General features: G+C 33.4%; 1 protein-coding gene across 5 annotated transcripts; it reads left to right on the top strand.

Moving 5' to 3' along the window:
* The first annotated feature begins 221 nt into the window (after positions 1-221).
* Positions 222-25,555, top strand: htk (hat-trick). Of its 5 annotated transcripts, none has more exons than XM_068762951.1 (26): positions 222-360; positions 623-669; positions 745-855; positions 1,650-1,806; positions 2,902-3,067; positions 4,249-4,458; positions 5,007-5,169; positions 6,050-6,187; positions 6,582-6,709; positions 7,916-8,084; positions 9,730-9,890; positions 10,644-10,855; positions 11,409-11,493; positions 11,990-12,106; positions 12,531-12,633; positions 13,968-14,114; positions 14,837-14,879; positions 14,987-15,082; positions 15,474-17,289; positions 18,120-18,280; positions 19,794-20,048; positions 21,155-21,332; positions 22,108-22,214; positions 22,690-22,869; positions 24,240-24,380; positions 25,056-25,555. In XM_068762951.1, the coding sequence occupies exons 2-26, from the start codon at positions 667-669 to the stop codon at positions 25,085-25,087; spliced, it is 5,079 nt and encodes a 1,692-aa protein (XP_068619052.1). In that variant the 5' UTR covers positions 222-360; positions 623-666; the 3' UTR covers positions 25,088-25,555. The 5 variants fall into 5 exon arrangements, with proteins under 5 accessions (XP_068619052.1, XP_068619051.1, XP_068619050.1 ...); XM_068762950.1 differs by having other exon boundaries at positions 748-855; positions 11,987-12,106; positions 25,056-25,554; XM_068762949.1 differs by having other exon boundaries at positions 11,987-12,106; positions 21,158-21,332; positions 25,056-25,554.
* The last annotated feature ends 109 nt before the right edge of the window (positions 25,556-25,664 follow it).

Genomic DNA, 25,664 nt, shown 5'->3' with positions numbered 1-25,664 from the left:
GAATAATAATATAATAGCCGAAATTCCTCAGTGAGTTTTACTAACTTAAATATTTGTTTTATCTCTACCTAAACAGACAAAATACGACATGTCATTACGTTTTTAGTATCAATAACGTTGGTTTTTATAGTAAGCACTGCTTTTACTTTTAATAATTTTGTTTATCTGTCTATAAGTGGCAACTACAGCACTTCATGTCATTATTCGAAGATGGTGTGTACGTGATACGTTTTGTTGAGAATTTTTTATATAATTAATGATCTCAATCTTTGTAAATCAAGATGTACTTCAATTTACACCTTTACAGTTAATAGTTCTAGCGCTCTTGCTGAATCCATTCTAATTCATATTATTAATCGGGTTGGTTTAAACAATTCTAGATTTACCGCGCAGCCAAAACAAATTTCCATTTATCGTATCGTTTAGATTGTTTCTAATTTAGTTTCTTATTTAATGTGATATTGTACTCTTTTCATACAAATCCAGAATATAGTTCAATTAAGCTTATTACACTAGTACTAATCTAACTTGTTTTTGCCTTACATTCATAGACTTAAAAACGTTATTATGTTCAAAGAAACGCATATTTTTCCCTTAAGAATTTTTTACGTTTTTTTTGCAGAGTACTTATATAAGTAACATCCTAGTTGATACAATACACCCAACATGGTAATTATTTAAAACAATTAAGAAATCACTTTGTTACTGCCATTTTTCCTTTTTTTTACATTTTTTAATAATCAGCAGGGTGATGATCCTCCTTTTTTACCGGTTGGAACTGACGTGAGTGCTAAATATAAGGGTGCATTTTGTGAGGCCAAAATCAAGAAAGTAGTTCGTAATATAAAATGCAAGGTAAGTCAATTTTGTGCTAGTGTAGGTATAAAAGCAATAAGTACTAAAATTTTATTTAACAAAGATTAATAACTCTTGTAACCTAGTTATATGTCTATCTTTATGTTGCAAAATGTACTAAGTTATTAAAATGATGTACTACAACGATAAACAATTTTCTTGTCTAATTTATTGTTATGGGAACAGTTTTAATTAAAATTAATGAATATTTACAATAAGTTCTGTTTGTAATATGGGTTTATCAATTAGTAAATATTGTTTATTCTATCTGAAAATCAATGGACTTGGAAATAATAAATAATGAAATGATAATTCTAATTAAAATAATTTTGAAAATTGAGATTACTAATATAAAAATTAATTTTTTTTAATGTGTCCCTACAGACTTTGTACTCTAAGGAGTAAGTGCCTTGTCACATTTTAATAAAAATATAAATTAATGATACATATTCCAGTGTTATCACTTTATAGAGTATAATTGGAAATAAGTGTAAAAGTTTAAAACCTTTGTGCTGACCAATGAGCTATTCATTCACCACTTTAAAGCTTTTACACCTATATCCAATTATCATGTTAAACAAATATATTATAAGATATATAATTGCATTGATAAATAATAGTAACTTGTAGAATTTGTGAATTTTGCATTCATCAAAACTTTTAAGTACCTGTAATGGCCTGGAATCCCTTGGTATATTGAAAGGGAAGCCAACCAGGAAATAAATAGTATCAATTGCTTTAAAACTTGTGTCACTCATAATTATAATACTTTAACCAGTTAAATGTTTTTACAGGTCACCTTAAAAGCTGGTGGTATTACCACAGTCAATGATGATGTGATAAAGGGCACCTTGCGTGTGGGCAGTACAGTTGAAGTAAAACAAGACCCTAAAAAAGATCCAATGGAAGCTGTGATTACAAAGATACAAGACTGTAGTCAGTACACTGTTGGTGAGTGATTTTTCAAATTAATTTAAGGTCTACAAGTTTGCAGTAATGGTAAGTACCATTTGCCATTGTACTGTGAAAATAAATATCTGTACAGGGTTTTCCATAAATTGATATCAAACTTTTAATGGGTTATAGTGCCCCATACTAATGACTACTACTAAATAACAATATATCTAACTACTAAATACTACTAAATAACAATATATCAATGTATGCATACATTGAAATCAATATGTGTTACATATATTTATATATATTAAAAAAATAGTAGTGCTGTATAAGATTTTGTCAGATTTTTACAAAAGGGTAATATGTGAGATAAATTAGCAAAGTAAGGATTTGTAATCATAGTAATATGAAAAACATCAAAAGATGCATAAAATTAACATACTTTAAGGAATATCAATTTTGAAAACATTTTTAGTAGACTGGATAATTTGCATAACATCTCTGGGGTTAGCGAGTAGTGGCAGGTAAATTGCTAAACATTCTGAAATTTATTTTATTAAAAATAATAATTACTGTATAAGAAATTTCACTGAAAAATCTATGATGAAACTTTTACATGTATTCTTTCTATAATCAACTAATGTTTAATGTGTTAGTTTTTTAATATCAATGTACATAACAGGGGTGGCCAAGCTCTATGATAGTGCAAGTCATTTTTGGAAATCTGAAATTTTTTGTCAGCCACAATTAAATACATTTAAAACACGCCAAATATATGTATTTTTTTTACAAAAATTATATTGAAGTTTGATCATAAATTGAAGTTAGATATAATGGCACACATATATGTCAGCAACTCCTAATTACTAACTTAAGATGCCGGTAAACTGATTACGATCGATGTTTGAATTTCGCTAATTTTACGGTGGAATTTTGTTAATAATTATGCACACCAGTTATTTGTTTCGATTTCCCAGGATTTGATATAGGTAACATAAAATTAAATATTGATAATCATTTAAAAAGCTGCATGTGGCTCGCAAACTCGCAAACGCAGTTTGGCCACCCCTAGTATATAACATCCATTTACCAACATATCATTTACATATATTAGCACTTTATATTTATTGTGTTGTATTATTCTAGTCTTTGATGATGGAGACATAACAACTTTACGTCGTTCAGCACTGTGCCTTAAAAGTGGCCGACATTTTAACGAGAGTGAGACTCTAGATCAATTGCCACTTACACATCCTGAACATTTCTCAACTCCAGTGATTGCTGGTAGGCGCGGCAGGAGAGGCAGAGCACAGTAAGCCAATTCCTAAAATATTTATATTAATTATAATATCACACTATTTTGATTTGATGATGAACCTGCGATTTTTGTTCAAAAGGATATTCGGAGGCTTATCTTCATATAAATATATACACACACACTAGAATTTTAAATATATGTACTCATCACAATATTTCTGGGACTATAAGGCTTAAAGACTTGAAAATTCATAGGAATATTTCTTTTCCCGAGAGGTCAAATAAGAATGGATTAACCAAATCCCAAAATCACTATCGTTTGGGCATAATGATAAATGTCACCTTCCTGCGCACTGTTTGCAAATAGTTACTCCAAAAATAGATTCTTTTGTTAATTCCATTGTTGCGTTTATAATTTATTAACTAAAAATATCTAGAAATGTACATCTAAATATCCAAAATCTGTTAATAAATTACCACTTAATGTCTGAAATAAAACAGCATGTTTGGAACCCCCCAAGCTTTAAGTAGAAGTATGCTATGGACCAGAGTTCCCCAAACTTTTTTGCATCGTAGACCCCTTGCCATGTTTTTCTGTGTTGGGTAGACTCCCTACTTACCTGATATTGATTTCCTGTAAATTTCTAACTGTAGTGAAGTTTAGTGTTAAAAACTTAAAGTAAATACCCATGTTAATTTATACATTTATTAATTGAATTTAAATTAAAACTACTCAAAATAAAATTTTGTATCTGTTATGTAAAATATACGTAACATTAAATAAACATGTATTGCGACCACAAAGCGAATACCAACATCCTACAACTTACACAATTTTATAAACATATATAATAATTTTTTTACTTCACAGGTACATTTATAAATAATGTAAATGTTTTGATATTATAAGATAGTATGATGTAAGTAAATAGGTATTATCAGTGTATGCATTGAGTTCCACTATCGTGGACCCCCATTTTCATTTCATGGACCCCCAAATTTTTTTTTGCTGACATAGATCCCTTGCAGGTTTTCATAGACCCCTAGGGGTCGATATAGACCAGTTTGGGAATCACTGCTATAGACCTCAATCTTATTGTAATTTCTAGTAAACAGGGATTCTGGGATTTTCTTTATGACATAGACAAGTAGTCCCTGTAAATGATCCTATGTGGATAATGGTATGAATAAATAAATATCTGTATATAGCAATGATAGTGTAATTATTTCTTTTAGATCAGAGGAAAGTGAAGGTGAGGGAGTAATAAGACGTGTAAAAGCAGATAGTGAGCCGCATGTGGGACGCGTTGTGTTAGTTGAGGCCAGCAGCGGCGCTGAGCGCAGACGCCCTCATCAGCCTGCATTCCCAGCGCTAGTAGTTGCACCCACTGCACAAATCAAAGTTAAAGAAGACTATTTAGTGCGCTCCTTCAAAGATGGTCGCTAGTGAGTATATAATCATATTAAGTTTAAAAGAGCTAAAAATATCTATTTACTTGTATATATATACAGGTATACAAGTATTTATTTTATTATATTTTGTTTTAATATATTTTTAATAAGTTAATACACGTACTATATTTGACTTCTGTTGATAATTTGTATATATTTGCAATAAGACCAATCTTCCAAGGAACTTAAGAAGGGTTTTCTGTCCTCTTTGATTGTGGTTGTCCTATGCTGCGATTGTTGATCTATAATTTCCACTCTTGAACATTAAGGCCTCATCTGTTTCATGGGCTTTGTGGTCTGCCCACTGCCACTTCTACATGTCTATCAGCTGGGCTAGTAGGAACCGATATTACTTTTGTTTGCCTGCTGTTTTTTTTTACTTTCTAGAGAAATCTCTAGCATGGCTCTTTGTCCACCTGTGAGCTTGCTCCAAAGTGAGGCTAGGTTTAGATTGGATTGGGGTAAAGTCACACATTTAACAAAAGTGTACCTTTATTAGTTGCGATTTAATATTTATTAAAATAAAACTTAATTATTTACAGCTACACGGTACCGAAGAAAGAGGCGCGTGAATTTCGGAAAGGAAGTGCACCATTGGAATGGGCAGGTGTAGAAGCCGCTCTGCAATATCTTAACAATGCAGTTCTGCCGCCACATTGGGATCGTGACACACTTTTTAATGAACCCAGAAATACCTCTGATGATGTATGTTTATTTTTAATTATTTGATTTCATACCAATAGTAAGACAAGCCACCTGTCTGTGACAAGACTTCTTATTTTATATTTCCAACATATTATTGTTGTAAACTCAACATGTTTTCCAGAATTTTTACTTTAAGGCTGTTGTGTAAGTTGATAGTATTTATATCATATTTTATATTATATATTACATTTTTAACAGCACTTCTGTAAGCAGAAAAAAAGTACATATGATTATACGTAAGAAAAACGGACGTTAAAAATTATAGAGAAATGTAAAGATGTGCCTACACATGGCATTTTTTAAAAAGTATGCTGATATTTTGCTTCCATGGAAAACATTCTCAGTCCCTGATTCCGAATTTTTTTTAATTAGTTGTACATTTTTTTTGTATCAACTCTGTCTTATGAAACTAATATTGTAAACAATTACTTGCTATATATTACTAGTTATAATCAAAAAATATACTACATTATCTGACATACTGTTGGTTTCTGGATTTCTAACAATAGTTGAAATTCTCAGTCATGTTGTGGATCAAGGCATTATTTTTTAGTTCTACAACTTTCATGAACCTCTTCTAACACAAATAGAAAGTCCAAAATCACTTAAAGTTGTGGGTTAATCATGAATAATCAAAAAAAAAGTAAGGGCAAGTCTGCACAGTGCAACAGTTGCATGTAAACACATCCTCTCCTCGTTAATAGTAACCAATAGGTTTTTGAAACTTTTAGTATTAACTTTTTATGTGAATACAGTATACTTCTGTCAAGGTGATAAAAGATGGTTTTTTAAATATTTTATGTACATTAAACTTCTTATAATTTATTGGTATATTATAGTCAAAATTTCAAACGGTTTGTTATGGTTAATTTTGTTACAGAGCTCTGATGACGAACCGCGCGAAGAGAAAGACCACTTTGTTGCTCAGTTATATAAGTTTATGGATGACCGAGGCACTCCTCTTAACAGAAATCCGACTATTGCTAACCGGGACATCGATTTATATAGATTATTTCGAGTGAGTTTTAACATTTCTGTGTTTTTATCTGTGCTAAATGTAAAATTGGATTTTTATGTATTTTCATTTATTATAAAATTAAAAGTAAATTATTAGATGTCTTTTAGCATTCAGGAGATTTAGTTCATTGAAATGTGAGAAACTGGATTTGTTTAAGCATTCACAGGATTGATACTATAGTTTCTAAATGAAATATCGCTAAATTTTTTAATAAAGAGCAACTGTCGAATTGTTCTTTTCAGTACATCAATAGTCTAAGCTGGTGGCAGCTTACTACATTTAACTTTCTTTAAATTTAAAAATAATTGGCGGCTCCAAGTCCATGTAAATGACTAACTTATGTGAGATATATTAAATTTTAAGTTCTTTGCTAAACTAAAACTTTCTGTAACAGGTTGTCCAAAAACTGGGAGGTTACAATCGTGTAACCAATCAAAATCAATGGAAGACAATTGCTGACAAAATGGGATTTCATCCAGTAACAACAAGCATTACAAATCTGTGTAAACAAGCATATAAAAAGTAAAAAATATTTATTTATATACTATATTTTTTATATTTTGTATATTTGTAAAGCTTAATAATTATGAAGGCTGCTACAATACCTATAGATAAATTAACAAGACTAACCACTTTCGTACTGTACCTGGCATGAGCTGGTGTAATTAGCAGATATTTCCATCTCATATGCCCATTCGCATTCTGGAATGATTTCAAAAGCATTTTTTATAGTTAGCTTACCCTTTAAATTTAACGTTTTCTTCTTAGTAAATAAGCATTTGTATATCGCTATCTTCACTTAAGATAGACTGGTGATGTAAGCGGCCTTTTCATAAAAGTTTTGACATAATGAGGTCTGTAATGTCAAAAATTACAAGTCTGTCGAAATCAAATTTAAATAAGAAGAAAGTTAAAATGCATATAAGAGTGATAATTTAATGTTTTACTTATAAACAATGTTTATTTAAAAATATATATATTGTTCATACACTAACTGTAACACTATACTATATACAAGGTGTCCCGTAATGTTTGGATAATTCTGGAGTTTCTAGTAAAAATTTAATTGATGCAAAATATCAGGTTTCTTAAAAGCTTTCATTGACCTCACTGTACTTACTGTGATATTGATGATCCAGAATTATCCATTCATTACGGGATACGTTGTAGATATCATTTTTTTCTATGTATAATAAAACAAAGAAAGCTTGTTAAAATGACATGCTTTCTTTGTTTTGATTGACTACAAATGTTTGAGAGCCAGGGATAAATTATTCTAAGCTTTTCATCAGACCAAAAATGTGTTATATGTACTGTTATTTATTCTATTTCTTCACACCGTAAGAACCTTTTTAGTGTTTTAATGAAAATATAGAAAACAACGACGAAAAAAAAGTCTAATTAGACAAGCTGTTCTTAGCAACATTTGCTCTTTTTTGAAAAGATTTTTAATATTATTTTTTTTTATTTATTCTTTACCTTTTTATAGCTTAGACCTGTCTTATCTGTACCTATATCCATATAATCCAGTCCAAAATGTTATTTCGACCGCAATTACTCTTTAAGACAGGGTTTGCATAAAGTTGTGTTTTTTTTTAAGAATTAAGTTTTATTGTATTTGTGTTGTATTCTAATTTTATAGAAAGTACAAATAAATATTAATTAACATTACATATTAATTAGATGAATTGGTCATTGCTATATTATGACACGATGATATTTTTACAGATTTCTGCACAGCTTTGAGGATTTCTATCGAAAGTTGGGAGTGACGCTGGTTGCTCACCCTCGCGGTGCACGCACGCCTCCGGCCGGCCGCTCTCTCATCCGCGATCGCGACAAACAGCCACCAACATCTTCTTCTGCCTCTTCTACTCCTACCGGCACGCCTGCACAGGTAATCCATTTGTACAGAAAATATTTCCATCTATATATTTATCTATCTATTTCTTTGTCACAACTTTTCTAGAACCATAAATGTTAGAGAATTGTATTTTTGATTGGAATATTCTTTTCGCCGAGTTAATATTAACGTATTTAAGAAATTACAACCCACAAGAGGGTTGTGAGGACATTTAATAAGTTCGCGAAACGGGAGAGACAGCTAATTGTTAATATTTTTTTGTCGTAGTTATTGTTTACTGCTAACGGTCTAGACCAGATTTTTTTTGGGAATTTTTGGGTTCGATTGTAAAGTTCAGGGAACTATAGAAACAGTACGGTAGTTAAGTTCCTAGAAAATGCTGTGTCGTGTTAAAAGAAAAAAGAAGAGGGGTTAGGTTTTCATAAATTATTAAAAAAATCTTTTAATTTGATGTAAACCACTTATTTTTTTATCAAAAATGTAAATATGTACAAAGTAAGAAAAAAAATATTTTAATGTAACGTAAACCTAATTTAATAAATTTATTCGTCGTCACTGTTCAGTATAATAAACTGAGAATTTTTTTCAGTGAATCGATATCACCTTTACTTTCAGAACTTTTTTCTTTATTTAAAGTTTGTATGTTTGCTCTTATATAAATCTCTAATCGAACTTTGCTTGCTGGTTCTTACTACGTCATTGTAAATTTCGCGGCATCGAGCAAAAAATTTTGCAAAATTTAAGAAAATTGGCTAGACTTTCCGACAAGCATAGGTCTTGTAATTTTTTCAATGTTAAATTATTAACTGCACAATCTGCATCAGAGCTAACGTTGTCTTTCCATCAAATCCGCTTAGTGAACTTCATTCACTAGTAAATCTTGGATGTCTTCAGTAGCCATATCCTTCATTAACCTTTGCTGCGTTTGATTTAGCGACTTTGATACGTTAGCAATTTAATTTTTTGATGTTTTACACATTCATCTATATACAAAAATTGTTCTTTAACACACCGTTGATCGACGTAGACTACCGACTAGCAGCGTGAGACACTTTTGTGTTTAGGCTACGGAAGTAGAAGTAAATAAGGTAAGGTTTTACAACCACACGGAAATCTGATTGATTGACTCCTTGAGTAACACACACGCATGTTAAAATAGAACTATTGTAGGCGTTGTTTAATTATTGGGTGTCTCCAACCTGACTGGGCGTACCCCAATCCTACCGGAAGACGGAGGCCCCGATTAGAGTATCAACCGTGTTACTTGTCTAGCAATTTGGAAGTGACATCGTGGCCGTGGCTCGTAAAGCCGCGTAGGCTACTTGATCCGGCTGTAATTTAGATCAAGACCGCGCGAAAAACTCTTATAATTGAACAGTCTCCTTTGATGTCCGTCTCAAGTGCCGGTTTAAGTCTTGGGATACCTAATACGCATCAGGCTTATCGCCTCATATATGTGCCTATATAAAGCTTTGGGTGCAAGTACGGTTAAAGACTTTCATTCCGCATCGCTGTACCTTTAGGACAGCAAGCCTCGCCGCGGCTGTACAAAGTATATACAATGTTGTTTGTACAAAAGGTTTGCAATTTTCTCATCACGTTATAATGAAACCGTATTATAAGACACCGTGGTATATGACGGTTACCTGTATTATAGATAATACACAATTTATTATAGCGCGGCAAAGAAAAAGATTCGGACAAGAGTGAAACAGAGAAGAGCGATAAAAGTGAAAAGGAAGACAAAGTAGAGAAAATTGAAAAACCAAAAGAGAAGTCGCGCGCCAGCGACGAAGAAGATAGCGCTGACAACCAACCGCTTGTTATTACTGCGCCCAAGTAAGCAATTCTGAATAATAAAGTTTAAGTTATTAATGTTAAAATATTTTTAAGTTATATGAACGAAAAACTAATTAGCAGCGTGAACTAGGGAAGCGAAAATACAGACAGATTACAGTATTTGTTAAATTTTGTAATGCGCTACAAGGTTATACTAGATGGTTTTTTAGAAATTATATGAAACTCTTATTATAGTGCTACCAAAACCACAGTACCTCGCATTAGGTATGCTTGTTGCAGAACAGGGGGCGTTAAGGATCAATGTTCGTGGCGGCGCTCGTGTTCATTTTTTCTCTGTCTCCACCTCCCCTCGCTATCCTTAGGCGCGGTACTGCAATTTCGGCAGCTTTATAGTAATATACATTTAATTTTCACTCGTGGTACTATTACTAGTCTCCTTAACGCTCCATATATTTTACATGAAAATAATTGCAGTTTCTAATATGAAACATGCTGGATTTATTACTAATTTGACTTTGTTAGATTTATGAAATTATAATTATAACTCTTTTATCACCAAGCAAAACATGTTATAATATATAAACACAATAAAAAATATATTCTGATGAATAATTAAAAGTGTTGTCATGCAACAAAATGTTCCGAACATAAAATATTGTTGCCACACCAAAATATTTTAAAACATTTAAAAGAGTTACAACTTATTTAATATTTTGTACAATTTCAAATCTTGTGTTTGAAATATGTAATACGAAGTTTAAAATACTATTAATATCTCGTTTTCCACTTAAGGATAGACAAAGAGAAAGAAAAGGAAAAAGAAAAAGAGAGAGAAAAGGAAAAGGACAAAGAAAAAGAAAGGGACAAGAGTTCGTCTACCAGCACTAGCGATGAAAAGACCGTTGTAAAACCACGCTCGCAATCAAAAACTCGCAGCCACTCCGTCGCCAAGACTGACTCGCACGAGAAGAGGACGCCTAAGAGAAGACCTTTTCTCTCAAAAAGTGAGTTTTATTAAGATACCAGCTGCACTAACAAACTGCACTGAATGTACTGTCAAAAGTTACTGACCTGTTGTAGTTTAATAAAAAAAATTATAAACTATATTTCAACCATCACTTTTTTATTGATTTAATGACGTAATAATAAATAAAGATTTCTTAAAAACATCCCATGAAATCTCTATTTCGTATAGTAATATAATAATTTTAATTACAATTCTTTATTGTTCATGGTATTTTTTGTTCATCTATATCATCCTAGCACTCCTTTTTTGTTTTTAATCAAGATTAATGTCAGTTGTGGCCTACCTGGCTATTAGCTCTTATTTACTCTGTGATGTGTACGGGAAAAAAGTGTTGTTTTTAGTATTTTTTCGCAAGTTTTTCATTTTACTGTCAAAAACGAGAATTTTTTTTTCTTAAAATCTGTTCATTAAAGGACTGTCGAATATTATACTTATACAACGCCGTTCTTAATAAATTAAATGAGCGTAATAAATAAAAAAAAAGTTATAAAAGTGGGGTTGAATAATAATTATATGAAACTCTTTACCAGCGTGCGAGGGCATGGTTGGCACACCACGCGCATCTCGTCGGCCACACGCATCCACTGACAGCGACAGCTCAGGTCGGGCTTCCAGGTAAGATTTTTGTATCAAACGAGTGCACACTTCTTCTTTCATGTACTTTTTTGGAGTTAACCAAGTATTTCGAAGTATTACGAAGCATATATACATACATATTATATAATAAATGTGGGATTGTACCAATGAAGGCTTGATGATTTTTAACGAATTCTGAATTTAATTTTAAATTAGTAATTAAACACATCAATCTCTCTTTCTGACAGTTATTCTCACTCAGTGCTGCAATGTTAACGAACTTAAATAATTACTACCATTTTAAAAATCAGATATTAGTATTGTTACAATTTAATCTAGTAAAATATATAACGCCTATCGACGGGTTACTATATGACCTAGGCTAAAAGCCTTCAGTACTATAGCACCTTAAATTTGACGAACCTATAAATGACAAATAACAAAAAGCATTTGTAAATGTCTTAAAAATAGATTATTTAAGTTAACATGAGTCTAGTATATAGTATAATATATATTGATAACAAAACTGTAGTAGGTGCGGCCCCACTAAGAAAATGCAGAGTCGTCGCAGCCAAAGCGCTAACTCGGCCAGCAGTGGTAACACAATCGCATCCAACAGCAGCAAAAGGCCTCGGAAGAGAAAGAGCACCGAGTGAGTTTGTTTATCATTATCATCATCATTTCAGCCAAAGGATGTCCAATACTGGACATAGATTTTACATCCGAGAGTGAGTGATCAAACAGAACAAAGTATAATATAATATTGTTCTTTACAGGAAACTATCTATTCTCATTAAACTTTGTATCTAGACCAAAAGATCAACTTATATTTATTCTTGATGTAAAAAAGTGCTGTAGATATAATAGATTAATATAATAATTTTAATAAAACTCTAAGTAAATATTAAGGAAATTAATTTCTTACCGTATTTCGTCGCATTTAGAATTTGTCGGAATTTACGAAGCTTATATTTTAGAATATTATAAGGAATTTTTGTAAAGCAACATTCTGTATCACATTTGCATACATGTAAATGACAATACTTTAATATACATAAATATTTGATATTTTATAGACCGTCAATGAGTGAGTCAACTCGGTCCGGAGGTGCTAACGTGAAGGCGCAGGTTGGAGACAAGCTCAAGGTTTATTATGGTCCGACACAGTCAGAATCAAAGGTACATTCACAGTTCAAGTAATAATCGAATGCTATTATATATCGTTTATTTTTATAAACAGAAGAATGATATGTACAAAAAAAAACTATTTAGTTAATATAACATAATATGTATTATAACAACGTTTAAAAGAATAATGTTGTAATATAATTTTAATTTTACAAGCAAATCATTGTTTTGTTTCCACTATTTATAATGAGAATATAAGCACAGAATGCAACCATCGCATGCATGATGAAGTTATTCAACACATGCCTCTGAATTGGAGAATCATAAACCAACAGTCACAGTATATTCTACAATCATCTAGAATATATTGCATAATTCAAAAATTGTTATTGTATTTGGTTAGTTTAAACTTAAGATGTGGGTTGGTCATGGTCCGATCCATCTATATAGTTAGAGATGTAATGAGGTTTTTTTTGTTTCGTAGCCTCCGTTAATGAGGGTCCCTCATTCTCCCTATCGTATTTGGAACAAGGACTTTATTTAGTAGTTATTTTTTCATTGTTACTGTTTTATTTTCGTTCTCCTCTCTCATCCATTCACTATTTCTATTGCTACATCCTCTTTTGTTCATTACATTTTCTTCAGCTCTTTTAATTTCATTCACAATCCTTTCCCGCATCGCCTCTTCTTTTTTCCCCAATATTCGTTTTAAGGAGCAGCCGCTTGCTTCCTAACCGCGAACAGCTTGAGCGAACCGGGGGAGGATCTGGTTCCCTTCTTGATTCGCCGAGTGGCCCAAGCAGCCATCCCACGCCACATACACAACACCGACACTATTAACTCTACTTTTAAGTAACCTTTTAACTAACCGCTCTATTTGTAGAGCGGTTTGCTACGTTCGAACGTCATCGTACAGCTGGAATACGACTGTCCAGCAATAATTTTATTTTTAAAAAGTTCACAGACCCTTCCATTCCATGAACTCAGATGGAGCTGTAAAAGATCCCGGGGTAACAGCATCAATTTCGACCGATAATGTGTAGTCTTTCGCCACATTCTTTGATATCATATAGTTTACAATTTTAAATTCTTTATTCCTATTTTTATTTTACGTTAATCTCCTATTATACCACACCTTATATTTTTTAATCTTTATTTTTGTTAATAAACTCCTTGACAACTTTCCTGCAATATTTTAGGAATTCGCGGCGGCGTTCTTTATTTGCTATTAAGGCAATGGTGCCACTTTCCACCCGTTCCTTCAGCTTCACTTCACACTCATATCTTTCTTTTGCGAGATGAGTTGTAATGATTGCAATCATGTGAACATATATATGTGTATTTTTATGTATACTGTCGATGGTCCTAAATAATTGAATATGTAGGTCACATACGAGGCAAAAGTCATTGAGATATCGTCGGAAGGCATGCTACGCGTGCACTACACCGGCTGGAACACACGATACGACGAGTGGATAAAACCGCAGCGCATTGCACTCAACGTCACCCAACACGACGCGCGAAATAAAAAGGTTTTACTTTACTTCTATGTATTATTACTTCTCAGACGCTATCATCATCACCCTAACTTCATTCTCTGCCAGATAATTATGTCTTCCCCAATGTCTTTTATCCTGGACAATCCTTATCCAATTACTTCCAAATGCAGTGATGTCTTATGAATTGCTGTAAACAGCTACATCTTAAATTATAAAATTGTTACCTACTCATTGTTAAATTACTTATTGTTATTTGGTCAGTGTCGTGGTTAGTTTGTGTTTTAGAATTATGCTACTTTAAAATAACAAAAAATTATAAATGGAGATCGAATTTTCGGACGTTTGTTTTACTAAAGTAAAGATGTGCTAAAAAGCATTTCTTTATATTAAAAAAAAAACAACTAATTCAAAACGACAATTGAGACAGCTATATTGCTTGTGAATTGAAAAACTACGCCTGCGCATGCACAGGTTGAGACCACTTCTGTATATTTATCTATTAATAATTTATGAAATCTACCTTCAAAGTTTCTTAAATAATATTAACTAAATAAATATGCACCTAAATACCCGGTATTAAGTTTAATTTTGTAGATTGTTTTAACATTTTAATTCACGATTAATTATCATTTAGCTTTTTTTATAATTTATTAGTTTTACCAAAACCGCGTGCTTTAATTATGCACGCGGCGGTAGGACAGGAGATGAAATAAATAAACACTTGCATAACTTTTGTTTACATTTTTAATTTCCAGAATACAAGTTCAAGTAGACGAGCGAGAAATAAGAGGCCAGAAGGTAAAACATTACAATTTCAACTTTTTCTTAATCTATTGTATTGCTAAGTCATATTTATTCTTCTGCGATTAAAATTTTATTTTTAACTAATGCGTATTCTATTACAGAATCGTCAGCTCGTTCTGATTCCGATAGCGACTCGGACAGTGATGACGACATCAAACAATCATCAAAAAAACCTGATGACAAGACAAGTGTTAAAAGTAAGCATATAAGTACGATAGACTTATTGGTGACTACTGCTTTAAAAATATACTAATTACAAGAGTTTATTTTTAGTCAGATGCTGATTTGATATTAACGAATTACTTTATTATATTCCATATATGATTGAATACACTTTTCTGTCTAAACTTATTATATGTATATTTTAAAAATTGTACATTCTGTACTTTTCATAATTTGCGGCCTTTTCCTTTTTTCTAATGATTGATAAGTCAATGTAGATAGATATTTAAAGCAAAACTTAGTATCCTTTTGTGAAGTTTTGAATGGCCTTCGAAAAAGTATGTCTTCTTATTTTTTAATCAAGCTGTAAGTTTTATTACTTAACTATGTAAGTAACAATAATTAAAACATTGCCTTGCTTTCCAGCTCCGCCCAGGTCAAAGGATGCAAAGTCTAGCGACAGCAGCGGGTCGAGTAAACCTCGTAAAAGGCCTGTGAGAACAATTTCTACACCTTCCATGGTGTCTCCCGCTAAAAAACCCCGAACAAATTTACCTGGTCTGCAACATCAAGGAAGAGACTATGATCTTAATGAAATTAGATCGGAGCTTAAAGGACTACATAGCGTCAAACAAGAGTCGGAAGAATCTGCGAAACAAGAGTCACAAAAAGATAAGACGCCAAGTCCTATTCAAATGTCAATACCGCCCCCCGAACCGCCTCAACCTGAAAAACAACCTGAAGATGTTTATGAGTTTAAAGAACCTGAGCCATTTGAACTCGAACTGCATGATGAGAAAAAGAAGCGCATGCATCGTATATTCGATGACATTTCACCGAGCAAATACACATCAACATTGTCTAAGTCTTTAAGTGAAGAAATATCAGAAGAATCTCTACGGCCAAGAACTTCTTCTTTAAGATCTCCATCTTTATCGCCCTTTAGAGATTTTGGATCTAACAGAGATGCACCTGGGCGACAGAGCCCTGAAGAAGATTCTAAAGACGGCCTTTTCTCGCTCGATGATGATTCATTCCCCGGGGAGGGCAGTTCAGGGCCAATTTTTGAAGGGTTTACCCCAGCTAAAAACCAAGAGACCTACTCAAAAAAAAGTAAAGTCACTAAGTTACGGGAGCTCATCGATGATTCACCCGATAGTCCGGCCGATGACGAGCAGTCTTCAGAAGACGAACCTGAAATCAAAGAGGAAAGTGAATCAAGTCCTGATGTACCAATTCTTGAGATAACGGAAGTACCGGAGCCACTCAAGGAAGGAATACCAGATATGGAACCAGTTAAAGAAGTTGTTATTGTTCTTACAGAACAACAAATTATGGACATTCCAGAGCCTCCGAGGAACCCATCACCGCAAATCAAAATAGAATTACCTAGTACAAGCATTGAAGTCATTCCTGCAAAACCGTTAACTTCTGCATCCATAGAACTTATTGAGGAAATAAATAATCTTACACCAGCAGACAAAGAGGATCAAATCAAGTTGCTATCTATTCCATTACCAGTCACAGAACCAAAAGAAAAAGAAAGTTTAAAATTGCAGATTGATGTTCCAGAACCAATTGTGAATAAGTTAGAACCTCCGTCTAGTCCTCTAATAGATACAGAAGAAGATAAATCAGAACCAGACAGTCCAGCTCGCATTGACGTGCTTCCTGAACCACCGCCGGGTTTTCTTTTACAATCTGAAGGGCCTAAGATTGCTGAAAAGCTCCTTAAGGCTATAAATAGTGCTAAAAGATTATCAATGTCTCCCCCACCAGTAGACCCAGCTGATAGATCTATAACACCGAACAAAGATTCTCTCACACTTAAAGAAGACAAACCATCATCCTTGTCTCCTGAAATAAAGAGTCTAATCAAACTGGAGCCTTTGAAACCCATGCCCAAAATGGAGCCAGCAAAGAAAATCAGTCCACTTCCTATGACGGATTCGATATTTGGAGAGCCCTCGAACTTCACCGACCTAAATCTGTGTGAAATAAAAAAAATTAGAAATAAGGAACCTACACCACCACGTCTGCAGAGTCCACTGAACATTTTGGAAAGACGTAAAAGTGTTGCCGAACTTCCTCTCAGTGCGCCCGGGAAGAACAATAAAGTTCTCAGTGACACTATTCAAAAACTTTCAAGTCAAATCAACCAATCTGCCGCAAATATCCCCTTGCCACCCTTTCCTACAGGTGACAGAAGTGAATCTAGTGACTCTGATGACTCTGACAGGAGGTAAACATACACTTTTATTCAATATTTCCAATCCCATAATATGTTAAATGTCTAAATTATCAATTATTAAGCCCTTAAACAAATAGTAATCAACAAGAAGACACAAGAATTTTTGGAAAATGTTAAGAAATTATGATAAAAATAAATATGTATCGATCATAAACACCAAAATTCCTGATTTCAATAAGTTTACTTTAATGAGGTACTATCATAGCTAAACCGCAGAAGGAACGAGTTTATATTAATTCTTCCATTTGAAATTTTATACCAGTACCAAAATTAAGGATTTGATTAAGTATAAAATAAAGGTTGAATAATTCTCACGAACTACATGTGTAAAAAATTACATTAAACAAGTTTCATTTTTTTAAATTTGCCAATCCTCCGGTCTGTTACTTTCTTATGTCTATAGATCTCATAATTTCTAATCGCGATCGCGTAGAATCTATGAAATAAATATTAATTTTTTCTAATAGGCTTTGCTAAGCACATTTGAAAAGTCAACACATTGAAATAACGAGAATTAATATGTATTTGTACATAGACTGCCTGATTTGGAATGTAGATTCTATCAAGATGGTTGCAACAAACTTGGTAGTTACTCTCTATTCACAGTATAACATTTTTTCTCCTCTTATAAATTGTCCATTTGTCATATGAAAATTAGCTTGATACTTATAAAAACCATGTTTATATCTTATATAATGTTTAATACAATATAAATAGGCTATATTAATAAGTCGAGAAATCCAGAGCATAGCTGTCTACATGTTGAGCTAGCTAATAAAGCCCAGAGATACTAATGTGAAGTGATGAATGTTTGATTCAAGGTTAATAATCGACAAGGTGTCGATGGAGGAGTGGGGCGCTGGCAGCAGCTGCGAGGTGTCGGGCGCCCGGGCGCTGCACGCGGGCAAGTCGCCAGGCGAGTGGAGCGCCGGCGAGTCGCTGCTCATGCTGGAAGATGCCTGCAAGAACGAACGGAAGCATAGTAAGAATTTTTATAACATAATTAAAAGTACATTAAAAGTTTCATACTATTAAAAGTTATTGGGCCTGTGAAAGAGGTTAAAAAAATAATACAAAAAATGTTTTTAAATATTTTATTATTCAAATATTACAATTTTTTTCAAATAAGCATTCACATACGCTTTTGAATGTTACTTATTTTAACATAATAAATAGTAAGCTACGACAGGTTCCGAGTACTGTTCTGTTAAGACGAGTCGACCAGAAACTCAACAGTTGCTATCGTAAATGAAATTTATCAATTTTTCATATGTACATTATAAGTCATATAAATTAAAATAAAAAAAAGATTCAACAAACCAAGTTCCACATATTGTGCTATAAAGAGATTTATTACATAACATACTTTTGATTTTAGATTTAAAACTAAGAAATGAAAGGTCTAACATATATTGTGAAACTTTATTACATATGCATACTCCATGATCCATGAAGGATTTGTTATATTTTATATTACAAGTTTAATATAATTTCTAGTAATTATCACGTGTCTGTCAATATTTTTCATAGATTTAAACTTATGGTGCATAAATAATATGTTATAAAAATGCAACCATTTGAATGCCCCGTTTTTTAAATATCTCTCAGGGAATCTCTAGCTTTCAAGTTATAAATATATAATGCACGAATGCTTCAAACATTAGTTTCCTATTTCAAATTAACGGAATTATTCTCGAGTTACAGAGACTCTTAGTTACACATTTAGCAAATAATTGTTATTCACATATAAATGACCACATGATAAATATATGTATGTATAGAATTCCTAAAGTTTTCAATTGTCCCGATTCTTGTGTGTAAATTATTCACTGTTCAATTTTGTCACAAATAATAATTATTATCATTGAAATATTACCTTCCTTAACTTTATTCTTTTATAATTTCAGTAACCTGTACTATAGTACCCGGCGATATATATTACACATCTACCTTTGGAAAGAGATAATTGGGTAATTTTGCTTCGTAGAGCGTTATCTCTGTCGTACGAAATACTACGACTGACGAAACATCACATAGGTAGTGTGGGATAGAGAAAGTGCTCTACGAAGCCAAATTTAGTCGATTATCTCTTTCCAAAGCTCGATGTGCAATATTTATCGCCGGGTACTGTATCTTATTGTTATTATTATTATAGCCTAATATGTCTAACTTTGCATTGGCTGTGTTATGTGGAGTTAGCTTAATATTTGGATTTGTTGATTTTCTTTGTCTTTTCCAAACTTTTTCATTCCTTTTTATCTTCTGCCGCTTTTTGCTTAATCAAAATCCAGTTATTTATGTCAATGTATTAACGTCCAGCTGGTTTGCCTTTCGTCCTTTGACCCGTCCTTCGGTAGCATTAGTGAATATTAGGTTCTATTTTTGATTGAGCCCATTGCTACTTTAATGTTTTGATTTTATTCATTAGGTTCAAAGCGTCTTAATTTGCTATATTTAATATAATTGAAATAATGTGAATACTTTCACTGGTAAAGGTGCGAGTGTGGTGGTGGCGGGCAGTGGTCGCGCGGGCGCGTGCTCGGGTGCGAGCGGGGCCGTGGGCGCAGTGGGCGCAGTGGTCGCGGCGAGCGCGGGCGTGGGCGGCGCGGAGGAGGATAGCAACATATCGCTGCTGCTGTGCGAGGAGACCATCCCCGGTTCGCCCGCGCCCGACGCCGAGCCCGCGCCGCCGCGGCACAAGCACACGCTGCCCTTCGCCTGCGCGCCTCCGCATCACTCGCATTCCAAAGGTAAACACGCTCGACTGCCACAGTATTCATTTAAATAATCAAGTAACACTTTCGCTACGAACAGCGCCTATAGACGACATCCTCGCGACGACTGTTTGTGTGAACGTTTTTTATGTTGTTAACTTTAACTCGTCTAATGTATTGCCTTGACCAAAAGTATTATGCAACACCTATGAAACACATTTCTGAATTATTACAGTAAATATGTCGACAGGGGCTTACTCTACACATTGCGTAAGATTTGCATTCATGTAAACCATGTTAATTTATTACTTGTAATATATACTTTTGGTGTTTACCTTAACTTTTATATATGTACAGCTTTGACCAAAAGTTTTAGCCCCCCCCCCCCATCAAACAGAGACACCCAAAAGCTATTTTAAAAATTACTAACCAGCTTAACAATACAATTAACGGCAATTATAAAATACAACAGAAATAATGAGTTTAGATGAGTGTTTTAGGGACCCATAAAACATCTGATCGCAAAATGTGAATAACAATGTTTTTGGATGATTATTATGATACAATGTATGTAGTGAGTATAATATGTGAACGGTGCTTCATTTGTATATAATCCAGTGTAGACCAAATAAAAATGAACAATCCTTTTGTCTCTTTGAACTAGCTTGCATGACTGTCAGATTCCGTTTAAACACGAAGCCGTTGGATGATTTAAGGTCTGTAAACTCCCACTAGCTTCAGATACGACGAGGCAGACAATTAATCGATGTGGTTAAGAAACAGCACGGGCTTGCCGAAGTAGCAGTGTTTAAGAGATTGCGGCGCGCGTTCCATACGGAGTTACAAGATTCTCTCACCTAACGGGTCGTTGCCAGCGGAACTGTGAATTTGTACCTAAAAGTTCAGAACGTAATCATGTAGCAATTATGAAAGAACATCAAGGAGGTTTTAATCTATGTAAAACCAGCATAAATAGTCCTCGTGTCCAGTCTGCACGCATTTCCTACACATGCTTTTTTTAGTATGATAAGGTCGCAAAACTATATTTTAGGTTTGTGAAATTGTAATTTAAAACAATGTGACATGTTGATGAATGTGACAAACAATTCAATAATAATTTAATGTAATGCGGGATTGGTTAGCAGCTGAAGAAAGAGGCAACTCGAGCGGATCTCGGGAAGTAGGCATGGCGGTGGCGGCGGCTGCTGCGGCGGGCGAGGAGGGTGCGGTCGCAGGCGCGAGCTGGGCGCGCCGCCACGCGCTGCTCGACAACACGCCGCCCACCACGCCCGACAGCAGCCTCGACATGTCTCCACAACGGTAACACAACACTACGCTAAAACATTTTCTATTCTCTAACAAAATTTTATATATCTATAGTATCAATGACTGAAAAGGGATACGTGCCATATAAAAGCAATTTTGTTGTATTAACTGTGTCAGTTTTCAAAAGCCTAGTAAATCTTCACTTCTTGTCAACATATGCATGCTTGTATCGGTTTGCTTGTTCATAAAATTATTTGATACAGTTGAAGTCCTTAGCAGAAAAAAAAAGTGGACGTAGTCATGTATTGTTTTTTTTGGCTTTGCGCCGAAAACATTTCGATTAAATTTTAAAGCCACTCCACAATGCCAAATACTGTCTTATCAATACTTATCACTGGACATGTGTATATATTGTATCTTAACTGTGTCCTCTATATATTATAATAGTATAAACTTATTTTTGTGGTATATATAGTAGATGTAATCTTTAATACATATGTACATCTATGTTCAACACATATGACTTGGTGACCGCCTGCGTTTTTCTTTACCTCCTATTGAAATAAGACCGCCCTTTGTACTTCATTTTTGCCTATTTCATTTGATTTCATTTTATTAACCACTTGTAGCTATAAATAAGAAATAAAAAACATACTTTAATAGCTTTTCATTGGCGGACTCGTCTGTTTTTCAGTTTAATCAATATTTATATTCTTCTTTACTTATAATTACATTTCCCTATTCTAACACCCAGTCAATATTTATTCTGGTATTAACCGCATTATTTTTGCTACATTTTCGCTTCAAAAAATAATTATTTTTGTGACAGAGAGCGACGTATGTCAGAACGAGACAGTCCGTCGGAGCGAAAAGAGGACGACGACGACGCACATGGACACGGCTCGCCAGCACACATGGATATAGAGAAACCTCACCGTATGTTTTTTTTTTTTATTTTATTCAAATTAAAAGTCTAATCTCATCACGATTTCTCTAAAACTATATGGACGCGTGTGGAGGTCAATTTGATTTTGACGAATTTCCACCTGGATGCGTTTAGACAGGGTCATTTAAAATACATATTTTCAAAGTACATCTCTGACGATCTGAATATTTTTTTGGACCATATAAGGCAGTGCAAGCATATAATTTATAAATTTTTCGAAATTTGACATGTAACTAAAATTATATTAGAACCAGAACTATAATTGATTGAAAATCGTTTAAACATAATAAAACATTAGCAAATCCAGTTATTGCCTTTCATAAAATACGTTCGCTCAGAAAAAGGGGGTCCACTTAATGTGACAATGTGGCACAAAAAGTGTAATGTAGTGTAACGAGGGAGGAAGATGTTTAAAAGGTGTAGAGAACTAATAAAAAATATCACTTTAATTACAAAAAATTTCAGCGAGCCGATCCCGCAAAGCTTCGGAGAGTTCTGGTGCAGGACGGGGAAGGACGCGTCGCTCCCGTCGCGACACGGATGAGCACTCCCACGCCCACGCACATGCGCACGCACACCTGCCGCCATCACACAACTCTCACGCCCATCAGCCCACCTTAAAGTACAACTTTATTGTCGATCTAGGTATGTTTATGTCATGTTTTTAATCTAACCCATTTAACGCCATTTTAAAATCTATTATTTCCTTTTAAACCAAGCGGCTCTCCGCTGAACTATTTAAGCCGTAACCCGCTTTTAAGGTGCATTTGACATAAAATGCACATAGCAATGAACCACATGGCCATGTCGCCCACTGGACGGCATGGTTTTCTAACCTAATTAAACGGCTTTGGTTTTAGGCCTTTTTCATATATTTGCTAAAGTAGACGGTTGAAGTCATATATAATAATAATATAAATTATTGATTACCTGATGTTGGCTTGACCCGACGTAGTATGTTAGCTAGGCTCACCAGTGAATCATAAAACATACATGTTAAGAAATCTTTTTGTATACTTCTTAGTCCTTTTTTATTTTTTCTTAATATAATTGTTAATTAAAACATGATTTTAATTACTATTATTTACTAATACATTAATGAAATTAAATAAAGGTTATAGATTTTCTCACTTGAACTGCCTTCGCAGAATCAGAGACAAGCCGTACCACTCTCATCTCTGTTTTCTTCAAGATAGTAATGTTGGAATTTGAGGGCAGGTTCACTGTATTCTAAAGCTGCCAAGCAATTTAAGGGCAGTATAAATAGAGTCCAGTTATTAATTTGACCTAAGTAGACCAGGCGGTAGGTGATCGTCTTCATGGTCTTTCACCGTCAATATATCCATACCACCAGTAGTTTGTCGAAGTTATCTAAATGTCTGTGAGCGTTGTGACTAACATCACCCAGCACTCATACTTGTAACATATAGTGGAAAGCCTGGACGAAGCTGGACGAAGATAGACTTTATGATGCCAAACATTTTACTTCAACACCACATTTCAAAAGCTCTAATTCCTTTCCGGTCCGATATGCAAATTGACCATAATGGAACCTTTCCCATTTGCCTAAAATAATTATAAGGTCAAATTAAAAGGTGATTCTAGTAATTTTGACACATTTTTATAGTCATCCCATAAATTGCTGACAGTACAAATTTTTAGAAACAAAATCTATTATTAACTGTTACTTTTATTATATAGTATAGAAGAAAGTTTTGCTTAAATAAAGTTTTATTTTATCACAGATTAAAGCTTGATCGGGTTTGAAAAAAGAAGCTGATGATGCTTTGCTTAGGTTGCTCATCATATTTACAGTAATCAAGCTATTAGCTCCCCTCAAAATCCTCAGCTGAGACCAATATATTATTTGATTAATTTAATTTAAAATTTTTAAATATTAATATGACATTTATTTAATTGTATGTTTTTATTTAATCTATAGTTATTATAGGTTCTAAATAAATAGTAACTATACGAATTTACAAGAAAATTTTAATATAAATGAATTGTTTCAGATCCGTCATGGGACTGCCAAAAGCGCATCAACGTGCTGACGTCACGGCTGGCGGACTTGCGCAAAGTGTACCACTCGGTGAAAGCGGAACTGGCTGCCATCGACAGGCGTAGGAAGAAACTGCGCCGTAAGGAGCGTGAAGGTATGACGTCATTTTCCGCGATCAGGCTTTTGCTTACCAAATAACTCCTCAAAAAAAATACTTTTATTATACATACAATTTAATATATTACGCATACAAGAATTTATTTTTTATTTTACATAGTATAAGATTTTATGTATGGTTACCATTCTATTTAATTGTGTTTTCTATAACATATACCATGTATGAACTAAAAATAACCAGAAATTTCTGTTTTGCCATATTTATCATGATCATGATTTAAAAAAATTGAACACTACCTAGATTGTCTTGAGCTCAAATTTCTTCAAGACTTGTAATTTAAGTAGTTAATAAATGGATTATTAATATTTAATATACATGCATTGTACTGCACCATAAATCTAAATATTTTCCATTTTGTATAATCTCAAACCTCAACAGTGTTTCACCTGAAGCGGGGTTCAACGGTTATTTTTATTTATTTGGTACACATCTCTGGATGTACACCAAACTTAATTGGTTATTAAAAACACAAAGATAGAAAAAAAAACACATGATTATTAAAAATTATTACTCTTAAGTTAAAACCATATTTCAATAAGAATTCAGTAGCATATAGTTAATTATTGAATAAAACAATTTTTACCTATTTTATGCTAAAATGTTCTTTAGTTATAATAATATTATTGACGTCAAGAAATTCTTTTGTTGCAGCTGTGAAGGCAGCAAAGGCTGCGTGTTCATGATGAAAGCCTTCTTAAGTCCACTATTATAGTGGACCACTTCGAGACTGAAGTTTATTCGTTGTAGAATAGACTGTTCGGAGAAAAAGAAACCAAACACTGAAGAAATACTATAGTTATGTCTGTGAATCAATGTCTGATAATATTAGTCGAAAACCATATTTGAACTTTGATGTGATGTGAAAAAAAAACTGCATTTATATAATGCAAAATATTGTGTTTGGTGTGAAGTCTATATCTTGTTGTGTATGAGTGTAAAGGCTGTACAGTACAACAGGAAGATTCCAAAAATAATAATCTCAATTAATACATTTTCTGTAAATTGTTATCGAATGTACATGTAGTTAACATTTAGTTAATTACAATTTAAGTGACATAAATATACATAAATAAGATGTATCAATAATTTAGAGGAGTCTTATATTTTGTATAGAATATAGAATTTATGTTGGGGTTTCGTTGTATTATATAAGTTAAATTATTAAGGCCAACCCCCTTACAAAACATTTATAATTCTTTATTAAGAATATGTTTCATTATCCAAATTGTTTGGAAAAAATGCAAATAATGGATAGTTGTG

Source organism: Battus philenor, unplaced genomic scaffold, assembly GCF_028537555.1.
Source record: "Battus philenor isolate CCGP_79_NKW_IND1 unplaced genomic scaffold, ilBatPhil1.0.hap1 SCAF_17, whole genome shotgun sequence".
Taxonomy (NCBI): domain Eukaryota; kingdom Metazoa; phylum Arthropoda; class Insecta; order Lepidoptera; family Papilionidae; genus Battus; species Battus philenor.
Note: the sequence above shows the minus strand (reverse complement) of the source record. Positions and strands in the feature narration are given on the sequence as shown.